Here is an 18,067-nt window from a genome sequence, read left to right as displayed (position 1 = left end):
TAACGAATTCACCCTTACAGACAATTTACTGAGCAGTCAAAAGAAATTCAATACCATAAAGCTATTTGGACTCCCTTCTGTATAAACATTTAAATTATCTCTAGTTTAATTCAGCAATTATTAGTAATTAACCCAGCCACCTGCATACCTTGTCCAAACTGTCACACTTCACCTCACCGCTATCAACGTACAGGTGTGATTACCGATGTGTGTTAGGTAATTTGCATTATTATCGAGGGTAAACCCTATAAAATTTGACCATTTGTTTGTGAAAAGCAGTGGCAAATGGCATTATGCAGGGGTGGCATTATGCAGGGGTGGCATTATAACAGGGGTGTTAACATGGGAGGAAATCTGTTCTTTAGGATTTTCAGGCAATAAGCGGGGGTGGCATCATAACGGGAGGCAATATATCGAGGGAGCACTGTACCTGGATATGACTTGCACAGATTTATCAACAGATATAATATATGGAAATTATTCTCCCACACTGTTTGCAAGGGGTACTAAAGATATCCTATAGTCCTATAGTTTTTGTCATTACACCTACCTGATAGGGAAGATTAGCAACACAGATGTCAAAGAATGGAAGATCAGTTCGTAAGACATCACCAACTATCAAATGGAGCTTGGTCTGGTAAGGCCTAAAACAAACAAATAAATCTACTGACAAAAATATTGCAGAAAACCAAAATCTACTCATGAAACATGCCACAAAACAATGTCAAGATTCGGAGATGACACGTTTGTCCAGTTTGATCTTTACGTAAGTTTTTGATCTGACATAAAACTTTGACTCAGTAGGATGTTTCTCTTTCCAAAGTTATGAACGAAATCAATGTTGTTAAGTTTTCTCTGAAAACTTATCTTTTCCACATCTTTTTGACAACCAGAGAGTTTGAAAAATGTTCCTCTGACCCCTGTTGAAAATTTTTTTTAAAAATATTAAAAACTGTATCAATACACTCTGCATTAAGAAAATGTATGTTTAATATCCTACAGAATGAGCAACAAGATCAGTCCTCTAGTGTCTAAAGGTCATGGCCCACTGGGGGTCACACCAAAAAGAAGTATACCCAAAGGAATTGTTTTATCTTTTTCTTGTAAGGTGTAATTTTCACCTTTTCCCCCTTCCTTTTCTTATCACCTTCTGTTCAGTTTCTCTTTCATGCTTATTAAATGGAACCTATATCAGCCAAAGTTTGAAGGGTATGAAAATCAGGGAAAATGCTTTCATGAAACTCCCAAGATATTCATACATATTGTGAATCTTAAGGTTCATAATACAATGAATATATTCTATTAATGAAGACAAACCAGTAATTGTCAAATTGAGTGAATATTTAGTGCAAACTTTCAGAAAAAGAAGTAATGCTTTAAAACTGCAAAAATCATTATAGTTTATTATTCATATATTGGTATAATACTGATACTGTCCATCTACTTGTATATATACATGATTAGCAATTCATATATGTATGTACTTGTTTCCCCAACATGCTGCATCCACATGCAGTTTGCAGTCTCTGTAACCTGTAGTTAATGTTGTAAACTTTCTTTCTTTTTTGAATTTCCTTCTTTATAAACTGTCTTACTGTTATGCCCTCTGGGCCCAAAATTGGAATAAACTTATCTTATCTTATCTTATCTATTCTATTATATGATTGAATAATTCAGACTGTTTTGATTGTAGGGTTACTAAATCTGGTTAAAAATGTATAGTACAACCTGTAAATTTCCAACATTACACTATTTGCTGAAATGGTTTGTAAATATCAGTAAAACTAGCTTACATTTTGTTAATTTATATCTCATGCAAGATTTCATGATAATTTCATTAAATACTTTTCCAGTGAGGATGTCATTTCTGTCTGAGTTTTTTTCATTGTAAGAATCACTCTACATGTCTTTAACACACCGTGTTCATTTTTGCTGTTCCAGACTCCACAATACTACGAAGTTCTACTAAGGAACTGATTTTTTACGCACTTCTTTGTCTCTTTTCAATCACCCACATATTTCTACATAAGGTTGCGCAACAGTCCTCCTTTGGATTCCGAAATTTTCTTATGAGACAGGTTGATATTTTTGTCAGAGATGAATAACTGTGATAACTTTCTGATTACATCAGCAGTTTGAAAATAAGAAATGTGTTGAATCTTTGTAGTGCTGTTTTTATGAAGGGGGTGGTCAGCATGGATTCTGAATTTTAAACATCTGCTTTGGTAGACAAACCTGCAATGCCTTGCAGGATTGCTGGGTTTTTTCTTTTTTTCTTCTTTTCTATTTTTCTTTTTTCTTTGTAATAGCCTGATGAATCTTTGTTTACAAGTTGTGAATTTTTCCAGAAGTTCTTTTTGAAAGAGCGGTGTGTACTTGATGTAGTGCAATTTTAGTAAGAATATATAGCAGAAATTCATACTGAAGATAAGCAATAATGTTATGCTAACCAGAAGTAAAATAACATGTATAAATTTGGTACACACAATTCTGGATAAAATCACTCTATGTGTATACATGTATTTGTCTTTCCTATTTGTTGATCACAACGAATGAAATGTTTTCTGGTTGTGAAAATGTATATTCATTAAAAATATCAGAATGTTAAAGGGGCATGGACATGATTTGAGCTGAAAGTTTTCAAAATTTTATCAATTAATAGAAAATATATCTCCAAAATTTGATAACAGAAGCACACAATAGTAATCAACCGAATTTTCGCCGTCATTTGAGCGAACGAATCACGTGATTCAAAACAAAGCTCGACAGTTTGTTGAAATGTTTTCAAGAGACTGTTTATGTGATGAAAGAACCCATAAAATCGATATTAGTAAGTACAAGAAGCATCATTTTATTGATTTGTTATGAGTTTAATATTGAATTCTGCTCACAAGTATTAAAAATCGAGGCGAATTTCCAGTTTACGTAATGGCGCCAGTTCTGCCGTTTTCCTGGCACGGTAAATATCAAAATCATAAAAAAGCCAGGAAAACATCAGATATTTCGGACTAATCTGGACCAATAAACTTTAAAACTTATATCTGTCATGTTCAAAATTTAAGTGGACTAATATGTTTTGGGAACCTTGTGATTGGCTGAGATACAACAAACTAGAAAAAATAAAACAATATGTTCTCCTCTCCTCTGCCTTCGAAGTGAATATAACATTTGATTTTTCCAACTTCAAACCAAAAACAAATTGGGATATTTCCAAACTGATACAATTGGTTATCATTTTTTGTTTGTCCAATGTAAACTCATGTTCCTAATAATTTTTCTTACATCTTGCATGCTAGCTGTGATTAAAGATGGCCGACAAGGTTCCATTTGGTACGCTCTAGTAGCCAGTTTTGATATCATTCAGTCAGATAATTAACAAATCTTGCATTTCTAACCACTTTTGACTAGGTTTTGCAGTCTAGCAGAAAACAAAGATGGGTTTCGTTTTATTGGCTCTTAGTAGCCACTTTTGATATCTAGTATTATTCAATCATATAATAAAATCATTGTTGACATTTTTTAATCAATATGCTGAGTTACCTACTTTTAATATTCACCAAGTACAACAGGTTCAGTGAATATTATACATCTCATGTTAGCTGCAATAATGTAGCCCTCTCCGATTACTATTTTTTTTTTTTTTTAAATTGGATAGGGCTACATTATTGCAGCCAATCTCAAGTAAATAAGTCATTAATTCTAACCTTCATAATGTCAATAATTGTGTAATAAAATTATATCTATCAAACATGTGTTACAAACAATACTCCAAGGGTTACACGTTTTATGGTCATCATGATAAACATAATGATTTTCCATAAGTATTTCATGTCAATATAAAATATCTACTGTTCTTTTTTGATCAACGTTGTAACAAAATTAAATATGGAACTGAGTTGCTCTCATTGATGGAGCCTGGCTGGATCCACTATAGAAGTGTGAAGACCAACAATATAAATTGCTCATGATGGACTCATTTTTCACTTTTAAGGTAGTTCCACCATTATGTGATGTGTCATAGGTTTTGCAAAAAATTATAAATATATCTTTCGGGTTTTTGTTTTTTCTATTTTATAATATTTATTTCTAAACCTTTATTTTAGTCCAAAGTAAATGAGGTGAGCAGTGATACTCTGAGGTCTGTTGCAGTTTTACAGACTGCAACATATATTGCATGACAGTGACACACATACACACACAGAGACCTACAGATAATTGTAATACCCTCCAACTACAATCTGAGGAAATAATGTAAATATGGTCAAAAGAGGCACCTATGTGTTGTTTCATAAATGTCATTTGAAATGAGTTTGTGATTCGTCATTGCTATGATGCTGAGTCATCCGTTTTAGATTTCCGTGTCTTTGACAGGACAAAGTTCACTACATTCCTATTCATCTGCTGAATGTGTTATCATCTTTTTCTCTGCAACTATATTCACGGTTGTTATTATTTCTTAGCGAGACAAGAGCTCATTATCTAGAACTTTATTCAGCAATCATTGCTCATTTGACATTTTTGTTTTGATTACATTTTTTTATCATGTATAGTCAATGCTTTTTTCTACAACAGTCAAATTTTATTTTTCCATTTTCATTGTTTACAATGCTTAACTAAAGTATTTCTAATGGTCAACCAAAGTTTGAATATCAGTTGTTGAGTTTTAAGTGAGATACAGCACTCGCAATTCGTTGTTATGTAAACAAGGCTCATGCCATGTATTTGTTTACATCAGACTGTTTAATAGAAAATAGCGTGTTTAAAACAAAATGAGATGTGCCAAACACTAGAAACTATTCAATTGTGTTAAGAATTCACTTATAAATTGAAATAATCTGCTTTAAATGAAACTTTTACTAGCTTATCTAACCTATGTAAACAAAAACATGGTACGAGCCTTGTTTACATAACAAGGCCTTGTGACCTCTGTATCTCCCATGTACCTTGACTACTGACATTCAAATTTTTAAACATTAGTAATACCTTAGTTAAGCATTCTAAACATTAAAAATAAAAAAATTAAATTTGAAAGTTTTCTGCTCAAATCATGTCCATGTCCCTTTAAAATCTGCTTGTATACTTTTTTAAAATGCCTATATATAAAGTACCAAAACCTTTCTAAATTATTCTCCACTAATTTAGCACCTTTTAATGATTCACAATTCAAATTTCAATGTCATATTCATAAACCAAACTTCGATTACAATTTAAAGTCTAGTAATGTAATCACAGCTTCTCCAATTCTGTTTTAGTACCCATTTGGTATTTACACGAGATATTTTCAATACGACGGTATCGAGATTTGTCCGAGTTATTTCCCTTTGGAGAACTCTCGTACATAGTAAGGCGAAACAATTTGTTTACATGCAGGAGTGGGACAAATATTCATCATTTCGTAAGTGAATGTACTCAGTAAGTTTCTTATGTACACAATTTGATCACCCAAATTCGACTGATACGCAAATGAAGTAAGTGATAAGTATTCAGGAAGTAATTAAATACATGGAACTCTTATTATATCACATTATTTCGTTGGTTGTACTGTAGGTAGCATATCCAGGAGGAACTTTGATAGCCTAAGTGGGACAGGGTGAACCTACAGTCTGTTTGGAAGACAGTAAAATGTATTAAAAGCAACTTCTCTTTAAATATGTAAATGTAAAAAATACAAAATACAATCAAAAGAAATGTTTTACTAATGTGAAAACATAAAAATAATGTCATCTATTTGCAAGTAATAACTAAATGCACCTCCTACACAGAAGAGTTCTTATCTTGAAACTGCCATATTCCCTGTGAATTATTTGTTACTGGTCTAGTTCAGTCTGAAGCATATTAGTTGAGGATGATCTAGAACAGCAGTTTTGCCATCATGAATGCTTTAATTTCAAGTTTTATGCCATCTAAAGCCAGTGTTCACAGCTTAGCATTTTAACTCACTGGTCCATAGGACCATACCATGCAAAGTTACTGGTTTTGTACTGGATTTGTCTGTCCTTCTGGTGACTCAAGATAAAATGCAATTCAATAACTTTTAAAATGCAAGTCTTGCTAATTGATCTTGATTACAGTCAGAATATTCAGAAATATTTGGCAGTGATTAATCACAGTATAATCAGAGAAATCCTCCTCCACTGCTTTCTTTATATTTTCTACATCAATAACACCAGACTCTTCATCATATTGAGATGTAAGCCTCCAAACTCATTTTTCAGAAGTCATTTCTATTTACAAAGTATCAATACTAAATTTTACTTTTTTAACCTTGTCTATTATGGGTGAAGGTCTTCTTTTTTTTTTTATAAAACAAACATGATTTTATTTATCACCAGCACAGCAGACAGACTGTGTTTTAAATTTATTGATCCTCCCAAGTATTGGTCAATATATCTGGACATATTTTGTTTTTCTCTTGCATTCTGAAACATATCACAGTTCTCTGTATAACATACCAGGAAAATAACTTCCCCTTCATCCATTTGAACCCTCTTCAAACAAACTACTAGTACCATAAACTCCTTAAGAGTTAATGTGTGAAATGACATGACATTTTCAAAATGAATGGGGCATCAGAATAATTTTATGCAAAATTCAAAAAACTCACTGCATCTTTTAGAACTTTTGTTTTTGAAAAGTGAATCACCATATTTTGAGGTTATGCATGTTTTGAATCAAATAATATTGTCAATGTTTTATCATATCTTCTGTACATTTCAAACAATTTTTAATGAATAAGTATTGTTACATTCCTGCAAACTAAACAATTGTGAATTTGATGTTTGTGTTTATATTACAGCAATAATACAGGAACATTTTGTTAGTTGCTTGTATGTAACTACTTGATGAGAGTGTACTACATTATGTGGCTAAATAAATACTCACGTTCCCTGCACTCTCTTTTGTAACTCTGCTGCCAATCGAGGGTCAATTTCACAGGCTATTACCTACCAAGAAAATTCTAATGTTTTAATGTCATTATAACAACATCTAAATATCAGAGAATAAACTGTTTATCTGGAATTCGCACGGGGTTATGTCATCAACTACTCTATTATCAAATATCATACTTTAATGTAATCTAGTTGAACTTGATTGGTCGAGAAGCATTTGGAAAAAGATAGTGTTACTCTCTTACAAAGAAACCACAACTTATGGGGTGTTAATATCTAGCAACGGGAAACAATACTTGACAACAGATGATATCATAAAAACAAAATAATGTGCCCAGATAGTGCATGTACAGTTCACGGTAATTGCTAGGCGACACAGACGGTAAAACGGATGTTTACAAACTTGAAATCAACATGAACGCAAAAAACAAATGAGACAATAAATATTCGCATTCTAATGCAATTTTGCATGATGTTTACATCCTATTTTGTTGAATTTTGCTTCTTTGTTTTATGGATTATGTAATGAAATGTTTACACTTGCTGTTATGCTTTTGCTTCATTTTATGATGACATCACTTTGTGATGACATCACAATTGAAAGCTTTCCATATCATTAATACTCGTTTAACTGCCCCAAACCTCAGTCTTTTGCTTTGTTGAATACGTCTAATAAAATGTGTGACATTCAGAATAATAAAACAAATAGTGCATGTAGCTGAGGGCGACACTGAAAATTTTCACCCCTCAAGAAATCATTGTCAGCCTTGGCTGATTCTCGGTTTTCTTGAGGTGAAAATTTTCAATGTTGCCCTCAATTACATGCATTATTCATATATCATTATGCTTCCTGTCAGCTTGTCCCTATATATTCAATACCCTTCTATTTTTGCATAGTCCACAGTTATTTAAGAAATAAATTTCATGTTAAGCACTGCTGTTCATACCCGTGTGTATTTTCAAAATTGAAATTCATTTCTTATATTTACATTCTATTTTCATGTCTGTCTGAGAATTCCCAGCCATTAAAATAGTTGTAGTATATCTATCAAGATTCATATGCACATCAAAGGCAAAAACATTGGAAATGTAATATTCATAAATGTACACTATCACTATTTCTTTTGTGTAACTTTACCGTACCTTTTTGTCTTCTTCAAACTTTTAACATATAAAACAATATGTGCTCAATCGAGGGCTCAAACCTGAGGCAGCATGCTTGCTAACCGCAGCTCTACTCTAATAGATGATATATAATATGTTTATATATAAACTAAAGTTTACTATTAACTAATAATGTCGAGGTTTGTGTCATTTTATTTAATATAGTTACACAGTCAGCATAATACTTACAATTGTGTTCTGATTTGCATATACAGTCACATGCACAATGGGTCAAACCCTGAATACTATTTCTTCATTGTACGTGTAAATCATAACACTATCATGCAAATTTTTTGAGAATTTAGAATGCAAACTTCAATTTCTTTGATATGTAAAAGTAAAAGAAAAAACGGAAAATAACTATGCACAATCTACCAGTACCTTTTTGGTTTTCTCTAGTAGTTTCATAGTCATATTTCCTGTACCAGGTCCAACTTCCAAGACAACATCTGTGGGCCGAAGTGCAGACTGCAACCAATAACAATATTCATAGCTTTAATGTTATTCTGTTTGTATCATTTACAGTTCATATATACACATTCATTTTAATTTGTTCATATTAAATATTGGTGGGTTTCACTGGGATTAATTAAATAATAAACTTAGTTTAATCAAAAGAATTGTAAGATCTTCCACGAATATTTTTACTTCCCTAGCAGACCATTAAATGCAACACCTGAAACAGAGTCTTTCGTGGTTTTGAAATATTTTTCTCATCAAAAAATATCTGCAAATTATGCACATTCCCTTGAACTGAAGCATGTGAATCCTCTACACAGAACATGATTTTATTGAAGCAGCGATGAATTGTACATACATAAAAAGTTACATGAAACCAGAGCATGTGTTGGACAATTTCACACAATCACAAAAAAAAAGAAGAGATTAATACAGGTTGATCTGATTGTGGAAAGTTCATTAAAGTTTGCATTCCATCATGATTTCATTTCATAAGCAAAATTTGAAATCATAAAGGTAGCCATCGGACTGTGAATGCTTTGTGACATCACAATGCCAAATCAATAACGTTCAGATAAAGCAGCCATGGCTGTTCAACTATTGTTACATCAAGCTGATTAACAATTACAGAAATTTCTTGATTAGAATTATGAACTGAATAATTATTTTTTGAAAACCATGCGGTATAATACCACAAACCTTGTGAATAGACTAATTTTGATTAACTGATTGTTGGGTCATATCCAAAAGACCTGTTATTCTCACTTCTAAATGCTGGGCGTTTGGCGAAGGAGCAGTCACTACCTATTTTAACGTCTTAAGATTTGACGCGGCCATGGCATGAACGGGGCTCAAACTCACGACCTCTTCATTATGAAGCGAACGCCCTACCACTGAGCTACCACAACCGGTTGACTAATTTTTATAACACACTAATACCATCATTATTTTCAAAATATAATCATTCAATATTTAAATTTCGTATAGCGGATTTTTTCCGCGGGACTAAAATTTGGCGATTTGCTGACCCCAAAGTATGCTAATAATTTTAGCGGAATAAATTTTGGTGAACAGGGAAAAGTTTTCTTTCTTGCAAATACTGAAATCGCAATTGGGTGCATATTTGGCAAGTGAAATTTTGCCGGAAAGCTATCTTACCGCTAAAATAACCCAAATTTATCACCCCATGGAAAAAAAACGCTATACGGTAACATTTAATGAAAACCCTTTGAAAATTTTCATTAATCCCAATTGTCTTTGTCTAAGGTTTAATACACGTCCTTAGGATAATTTCTATAAAGTGTTTGTTACAATGAAATCATTATTATCTACAGTGGTTTAGTTTTCATGGATACCCTGGCTGTAACAGTCTCTCCTCAGGTTCACAACCCCCAGTAGAAACAGTAAAATGTTTTCCAGTAATGAAAGAAACTGACCCCTATGTATTTATTTAATTTCACAGTGCTGCATATTACATTGACAACCCATCCTTCACCAAAGACACTAGACACTTATGTACGAGAAATACTAAGATCCTGAGTGAGCTGCTCATGCATCATCAGCTAAAATGATGTTTCAGACAAACAAACTTCAATCCAAATGGCCCACTTGAGTTGGAAGATCAGGTGAGCTAAAGATACCATATTTCTGTGTCATATCATCTTCAATCTTTAGAAATTTGATAGATCTTAAAAGTTTCCAATGTACTTCATACGCGGAGTAAAAAATGGAGCCTGCATAAACAAATGTGGAAAATAGAATGCTTTGTACTTAATCATCATTTTAATGATCACACATACCCAATTTCTTCATCATTTGAACAGTTTAACATATATACTCATCTACCTCACAATCAAGATTTATGATTTTGTAAACAAAAGCATCATTCAACAGAAAGTAGATTTTTTAAAAGGATCTTTCCTTGTGAATGTGCCAATCTAAGGTATACATACTGGTGAACCTTTTTCCCTTACAGTGTCTAAAAAATAAATGATTACTCCAAACAGAAACATCCACCAAACTAGATTTTTGAAAAAAGGCAAACATAAGTGCTATGTACTTGCTAACTTGTCTTTTTCTTTGCTAGTCGCAATTATCGCTCTTAGTGTACTTTTTGGGGTGTGGAAAATAATTTGCTAATTGTTGGAAATTATCACTTTGAGCCCCAATCAATCTCAGCTGACTTGCATGTTCCATCATTAACAATATGCTCATTATTTGAGCCATATTCCATACAGTCTTGTGTGTAGACAAAGTCCCTGCAGACTGAGACACTATTGATTGCCTGATTCCTGTACAGATCAGAATTCATAATGGACCAGTTTATGGTGGTTTTCTGGAAGGACCTCTCTGTATATGAGAAGAACCCAATCTCCATAGATATAATTAACTCTCACAAACATGGGCAATTTGATAGCCAGATGAGTTTCCATGGAAACCATGGTTTTGATTGATTTTTTTTTTTTTAGTTAGTGTGAGAATCAAAATTTTCCTTGGCAAATGGGGACAGCACTATAAATATTTTGCTGAAAATATCTTATTACAAGTTTAAGAGAATTAAATGGTTATTGAAAAGAAAGTTTAATTAATGTTTCTTTTAAAACCAAATAAGAGCTGAATAAGCAATTGTTATGAGTGGATAACATCGTCACCCTCTCCTCCACTTCCATAGTGTTAAAAAAAAAGGTCTTCTTTGTATTCCAACTTTTCATAACTAGTCACTATGTAGTTATCATAAATAATAACTTCTCTTGTGTTTTGCAGTTTTGATGGCTTTATTCTGTTGCATTCTTTCTTAAGTTCACATGTATTTTTCTTCTTTTTTGTATGTAGTTGTAGAATTGAATAGTCAGGGGTATTGAATTAAAATAGGAAGAATTGCTAATTATGTTTAATCTCAAATTGTATAGAAGATTGTTCTATCAAATTTATAGTCTCTCAAAAGTAGATTTATTGTCTCATCTTAAATAAATGCTTTGGTGGTTAGTTTTCTCTTAACAATCAAAATTAAATTCATAACATGAACAAGGGCATCCCACCATAGTGTGTCCCCCAACTAGTGCAACACACTACTATATCCCTATGCAACACAGCAATGTGTGTGGCAACTGACAACCTTATCTCATTATTCTATACCTTGAAAGTGGTGCCTGAATAGGAAATCTAGTAAGTATATTGATATTTCGAACAATAGAAAAAATCCTGCTTCATCTGTTTAATCTCATACATATGCCTTTTGAACAGAAAACAACACACACAGCTAGACTGAAACAATTTAAACTAAATCAATCATTGTTAATTTTCTGGGATACAAGAGGCACCAGAATCGTTAAGGAAAAAATAACAGATGTCTAGAAATGAACAAACATGAAAAAAGGACACATTGCTGAATAAAATAATAATTAATATACATGTAACAGCCTATTACAACCCTGTAAGTACATATTTTCAGTATCTTGTACACAGGAAGTATCGGAAAGCAGGGCCTTTTCCACCATGTAAATAAACAAGAGGTCTATGGGCCACATTGCTCACCTGAGTCACTTTGGCCCTGTCATTGTTCAACTGTTGTGATTCTTAAAAGATTTTTTTATCAATCTTTATTCCCATGAAAACTTTTGACCCCATATTATGGCCCCAACCTAGCCCCAAAGGATCACAACATAACTGAAAATGAATTCACGCAAACAGAGATGCCTCAACACATATATGATCTTCTTGTTCTGAATAAGACCAAGGTCACAAGGTCATAGATCATGGTATGACATGAAGACCTTACCTTAAGAAATCTACAAACAAAATATGAAAGTTACATCTTGAATAGTTCAGGAGATATTGAATAGGTAAGATTTGTATTAAAAGTCTGTTAAACTTCAAAGTCAAGGTCACAGGGTCAAACACCGAAGGATATCACGGTCTTGTCATAAAAAATCTATATACAAAATATAAAAACTTTACCATTTCAGGAGATATTGATTAGGTTAGGTTTTTAAAGAAAGTAGGTCAAGGTCAAAATATCAAATACAATTGGATGGCAAGGTCTTTTCATAAAAAAATCTATATACAAAATATGAAATCCCCACCTAGAATAGTTCTGACGATATTTAACAGGTTATGTTTTCTCTAAAGTAGGTCAAATTTCGAAGTCATAACGTCAAAGGTCACAGTATGAAATAAAAGGTCTTGCCATAAGAAATCTATATACAAAATATGAAAGATCTACCTTAAATAGTTCAGGAGATATTGAACAGGTCAGATATTTATAACGTAGGTCCAACTCTAAGGTCAAGGTCACAAAGTCAAACTTCACAAAATAATAAGGCCTTGCCATAAAGAACCTACACATACAAAATATGAAAGCCCCACCTAAAATAGTTCCAGATATATTTAATAGGTTATGTTTTCTTACAATTAGGTCAAACTCAAGTTCATGGTAACAAGGTCAAAGATCATGATATGAAATAAAATGTCTTGCCATAAGAAATCTGTGATTTTTCTACATTTTTTACAAGGGGTCCTGTGGCTTTCGAATTGGGAAAAATTGTCGACATTACAGTCAAATTGGGAAAAATCAGTTTTATCATAAATAAGTTTTAAATTCATATCAAACATTATATGATCTTTATTTTACACATCTAATTTTCTTTAACCTTCTAATATTTTCAACTATTCTATCCAAATCATTCCCATAACTCTTTATTAAGTTTTATGTATATAATTAACATCAAATGTTTATTTTTTCAAATACGTTATCCTCTCATAATTTTATTATTGGTAAAAATGCAAGCTAAATTGGGGGAAAATTTACAATTTTTAGGAGGGGAAAGGCCCGAAATTCGGACCTATAATGGGCCTTAAAAAAATCATTGGAAATATATGTACAAGATATGAAAGATCTGCCTAAATAATTCAGACCATATTGTATACTAGGTCATATTTTTATCAAAACTAGGTCAAACTTCCAGGTCAAGGTCACAAAATCACACACCAGTGCATCAAACTTGGGACTATGAATTGCACAAACTTTGATCTACTCTGTCAGGAAACTTTCACATATGGTTTTTTGGGAAGATTTTTTTTAAAGATTTTCCCTATATACTCGCATGTAAAACTTTGATCCCCTATTGTGGTACCACCCTACCCCCAGGGACCATGATTTGAAAAACTTGCATCTGCACTATGTCAGGAAACTTTCACGTAAATTTCAACTTTCCTGGCCCAGTGGTTCTTGAGAAGAAGATTTTTCCTATATATTTGTATGCAAAATTTTGACCCCCTAATGTGGCCCATCCTATCCCCGGGGGTCATGATTTTAACAAACTTGAATCTGCACTATGTCAGGAAGCTTTCGTGTAAATTTCAGCTTCTCTGGTTCTTGAGAAGAAGATTTTTAAATGACCCCACCCTATTCTTGCATTTTTGTGATTATCTCCCCTTTGAAGGGGACATGACCCTTCATTTGAACAAACTTGAATCCCCTTCACCCAAGGATGCTTTTTGTCAAGTTTGGTTGAAATTGGCCCAGTGGTTCTGGAGAAAATGAAAATGTGAAAAGTTTATGCCGACAACAACACACAACGGACAAATTTTGATTAGAAAAACACTAGCTGGAGTCGAAGGCTCAGGTGAGCTAAAAACAGTCAAAGTCATTCCTATATGATATACATTGTATATGTAGTTCTAAAGATCAAGCTGCTAGTGTTTTGATGACATTCTGTGGTATCTTGTAAGTATGCTATGGTGAACAGGTAGAACACACAGTTCTATAAAGAATAGATCAAGCTGCTAGTGCTTTGATAAGTTTCCAGTGGTAAGTCACCGCAGCCAGGCACCTAGGTGTATCCCAGTGGTATGTCACAGCAGCCAGGTACCTAGGTGTATCCCAGTGGTATGTCACAGCAGCCAGGCACCTAGGTGTATCCCAGTGGTATGTCACAGCAGCCAGGCACCTAGGTGTATCCCAGTGGTATGTCACAGCAGCCAGGCACCTAGGTGTATCCCAGTGGTAAGTCACCGCAGCCAGGCACCTAGGTGTATCCCAGTGGTATGTCACAGCAGCCAGGTACCTAGGTGTATCCCAGTGGTAAGTCACCGCAGCCAGGCACCTAGGTGTATCCCAGTGGTATGTCACAGCAGCCAGGTACCTAGGTGTATCCCAGTGGTATGTCACAGCAGCCAGGCACCTAGGTGTATCCCAGTGGTATGTCACAGCAGCCAGGCACCTAGGTGTATCCCAGTGGTATGTCACAGTAGCCAGGCACCTAGGTGTATCCCAGTGGTATGTCACAGCAGCCAGGCACCTAGGTGTATCCCAGTGGTATGTCACAGCAGCCAGGTACCTAGGTGTATCCCAGTTGCTTACCCTTTCCATAATTGTGTGAACTTTTTGATAACAATTATAGTTGGCTCTTACTATTAATTACAAGGGGCTTAACATTTACCTATTCATTGAATGAAGGAAACTAGATGTCCTTCCTATTAGGGGTGAAACAATACAGTACCTTTTCGATTTGATTCGATACTTTAGTCTCGATTCGATAATTTTCTATTCGATACAATAGCATGTACCAAATTCTTTATAATGCTAAGATTTTTTTTATGTTTCATTGAATTTATTGCTCTCTGCAAATAAATTCTACATAATATAAAAGCGTTTAACATAAAGCAACTCTTATCACTTGTCCTAAAGCCGAACTGTCACTATACCCATGAGTTATACATTGGGGGTGCATTTTTCAACTCGACTGTGTCCATTTTGGTACAGCAGAGTTTACTTGAACGTTGAATGCGCAATTTTCAATTTCATTGGCCAATCAGAAACTGTGTTATCAAAAGCAATGTATGCTATGATTCTAGAACCGTATCGAACCGAAACAGACCCGGAATAAATCGAACATTGAATCGAGACCTCTTCACCGCGATTCGGCAGCATCGCGATGCATCGTTTCACCCCAACTTCCTAGGTGCTTTTTTAATGATGAATGCCAATCAATTCTTACTTCTATGTTTGTAAGAGCTGATATACATTTGATTGTAGCAGCAATTAAGAAAATGTTTGATAATTAGTATTCTTAATACTGAAATATGGCATGTACAAAGGTTCTCCCATAAAACCGTGGAAATTGCATTTTTGGATTAAAAAAATATATATATATATATATATATATATATATATATATAGGTAAAAAATAAAAATGAAACACGAAAACGTTTAGTAAAGCTTTAGCGCTTTCATTTCAAATCTTCAGAGGATTATATATATATATATATATATATATATATAAATAAAGTATGCAATAAGCTGAAGATTTCAGCAATTATTTACTTATCACACATAACTTCTGAAGTAAAAGTTGTAAGATAATCAAAATATATATCTACTGACTGAAAATCAAAAATATGAATTGAAGAAAGGTAAAACAAAATCATGAAAAATAAGAGACACTCGGATACTCAATGAGATTACTAACAATTTCTATATTAGTACATGTATCCGTATTGCCATTGGGAAAAAAATACAAAACACAGAATGTGTCATTTAACTTATCTTTACATTAAGTGAATGCAAAATCCTATCTTAATAATTCACTGTATTTTCACTGCAACTGTTCTTTAGCTCACCTGATCCGGAGGTTCATTGAGTATTCTATTCTTATTTAATGAAAATCTGATTATTAATCATTGAAATAAGTATATTGATTTATAAAAAAGTATAACTGATCGATTTTTAATTATAATTGATAATTGGAACATTGTTTCTTATCCTTATTAGCCACACCAAGACTCAAATTAGACAACAGACTATCAGGCTGATCACTGTATACATGTAATGAATTTATATCAATTTGTTAGTACATAACATCATGAAATAATTATATAGGGCAAATTGATTATGATAATGATGATCATATGCCTGATTTGTATTTATGCTCAGACATGCAAAGACAAGGATCATAGGAATTTTTTCAAGTATGAGGATTTGTACAGTTTACTCATAAACAGAGTCCCAAGTGGTTTCAAGAGTGAACCCCTTGTTTACGACAACTTCTAGATTTTCATGAAATCATTTTCTTGTTCAAGGTCGATATTCATTAAGGCAATGCCAATGAAAACTAAAATAAAAGTAAATAGATAAATAAAAACATACACAGAGCAAAAATGAAAAAGAAAATGCACGAATGTCCATACGAAAAATCAGGCATAATGAAATAAGGACCTCCAGGTTTAAGTTTAAAAATCATACACAACTATTATTCAAGTATGGTTTTGTAATTATAAATTAAAGTAAATCATAAAATCAAAATGGTTACAATAGTTATGTTATACGATGATTTTGATTTATGATGAATATCACTGCAGCGGGGTGAAGACATAGATTACATGAATCTTATAGAGTTTATAGGTAAACTTTACACATAAATCCAGTGTAGCGTTCCAGCTGGAATAACAGCAGAATGCTAAATACTTATAATTTTTCTCCCGGGTTATGATTTATGTTCCGATCTGCACAAGTTTGATTGGGGCCATCATTCCGAGCACACACTTAGGCCAAATCAACGTAATTGATAGATTATCATCCCTGCTTGCCCCTCAAAAATTGGCCCGCCCCAATTTTTTTTCATTTTGCGAAACTTGCGATTTCCGGAATATTTTCGTGTCCGACTCCGGTATTTACAATTCTTGTTTACATTTCCGGTATAGCAACGTGAGAAATAGATCTATATGGTTTTCTTAATTTCTCGTGTTCTTACAGGCGTAAATCTTGAAGAAGTTAGGTATATTTCTGTTTGAAATTAAAGCTTAACCTAGAATTCGTCTGTGAAAATAGCATAGATTGATATCCACCTGGCATTAAATGATGCGCACCTGTTGAAAAAAAATCGTTTGTCTTTAATATTTTTCTCAGAAAATAAAAATTCAAAAATAAAATCCTCCCACATGCCCCGTACTTTTTGCTGACCCTGGATGATAATCTACTAATTAAGTTGAATTGGCCTTAGAAAAAAGGAAACTGTATGTAGTAGAATGGTGATGGTGGTGGGAGGGAGTATTTCAAGGAACATGGAATCAACATCAAAATGCAAACTAAATTTCTGTGAAATACTATTTTTCTTATCACTGCAGTATGTTTATTAAAATCAAATTTAGCTATCATGAGCATGTAATTTGAACTATACTTAGCTAAATAGAAAGGTATTGAGTGGGGAACTCATTAAACATTAAGGGAATGGAAATATAAATCAAATGAAGGAGGAAATCAATGCTGTGGACAATTCAATTCATATAAGAGCTAGGGATGCATATATCCTCTACCTACAGCTTATCTAACATTAAAGGATAGCGATTCGCTGGACTGTTCGATTGGTAGAGGGAGAGGTACAAATGTAAACAAGTTTCACACCTCCTGTTTATAAAAGCAGAATAATTACATGTATTATCCTTTGAATTACAGATCTAACCTCCATAATAAAAAAAAAAAGAATAAACACCCGTTGTTTTGAAAAATTTTGGTTTCTGGAAAAAAAACAGAGATAGAAATATAAATCCAGCTCTAA

The 18,067-nt window shown here is 33.3% G+C and overlaps 1 protein-coding gene across 1 annotated transcript in view; it reads right to left on the bottom strand.

Moving 5' to 3' along the window:
- The window catches only part of LOC125668809 (probable dimethyladenosine transferase), a 37,614-nt gene that overhangs the window by 13,004 nt on the left and 6,543 nt on the right, over window positions 1-18,067 (bottom strand). Inside the window, exons 3-5 of the mRNA XM_056161775.1 lie at window positions 8,436-8,522; window positions 6,883-6,944; window positions 551-644 (exon numbers count right to left, since the gene is read on the bottom strand). Coding sequence (XP_056017750.1) covers window positions 551-644; window positions 6,883-6,944; window positions 8,436-8,522 — 243 coding nt within the window. The remainder of the gene's footprint in view (window positions 1-550; window positions 645-6,882; window positions 6,945-8,435; window positions 8,523-18,067) is intronic.

This window comes from Ostrea edulis, chromosome 4 (genome assembly GCF_947568905.1).
Source record: "Ostrea edulis chromosome 4, xbOstEdul1.1, whole genome shotgun sequence".
Taxonomy (NCBI): Eukaryota; Metazoa; Mollusca; class Bivalvia; order Ostreida; family Ostreidae; genus Ostrea; species Ostrea edulis.
This window is presented reverse-complemented; position numbering and strand designations above follow the sequence as displayed.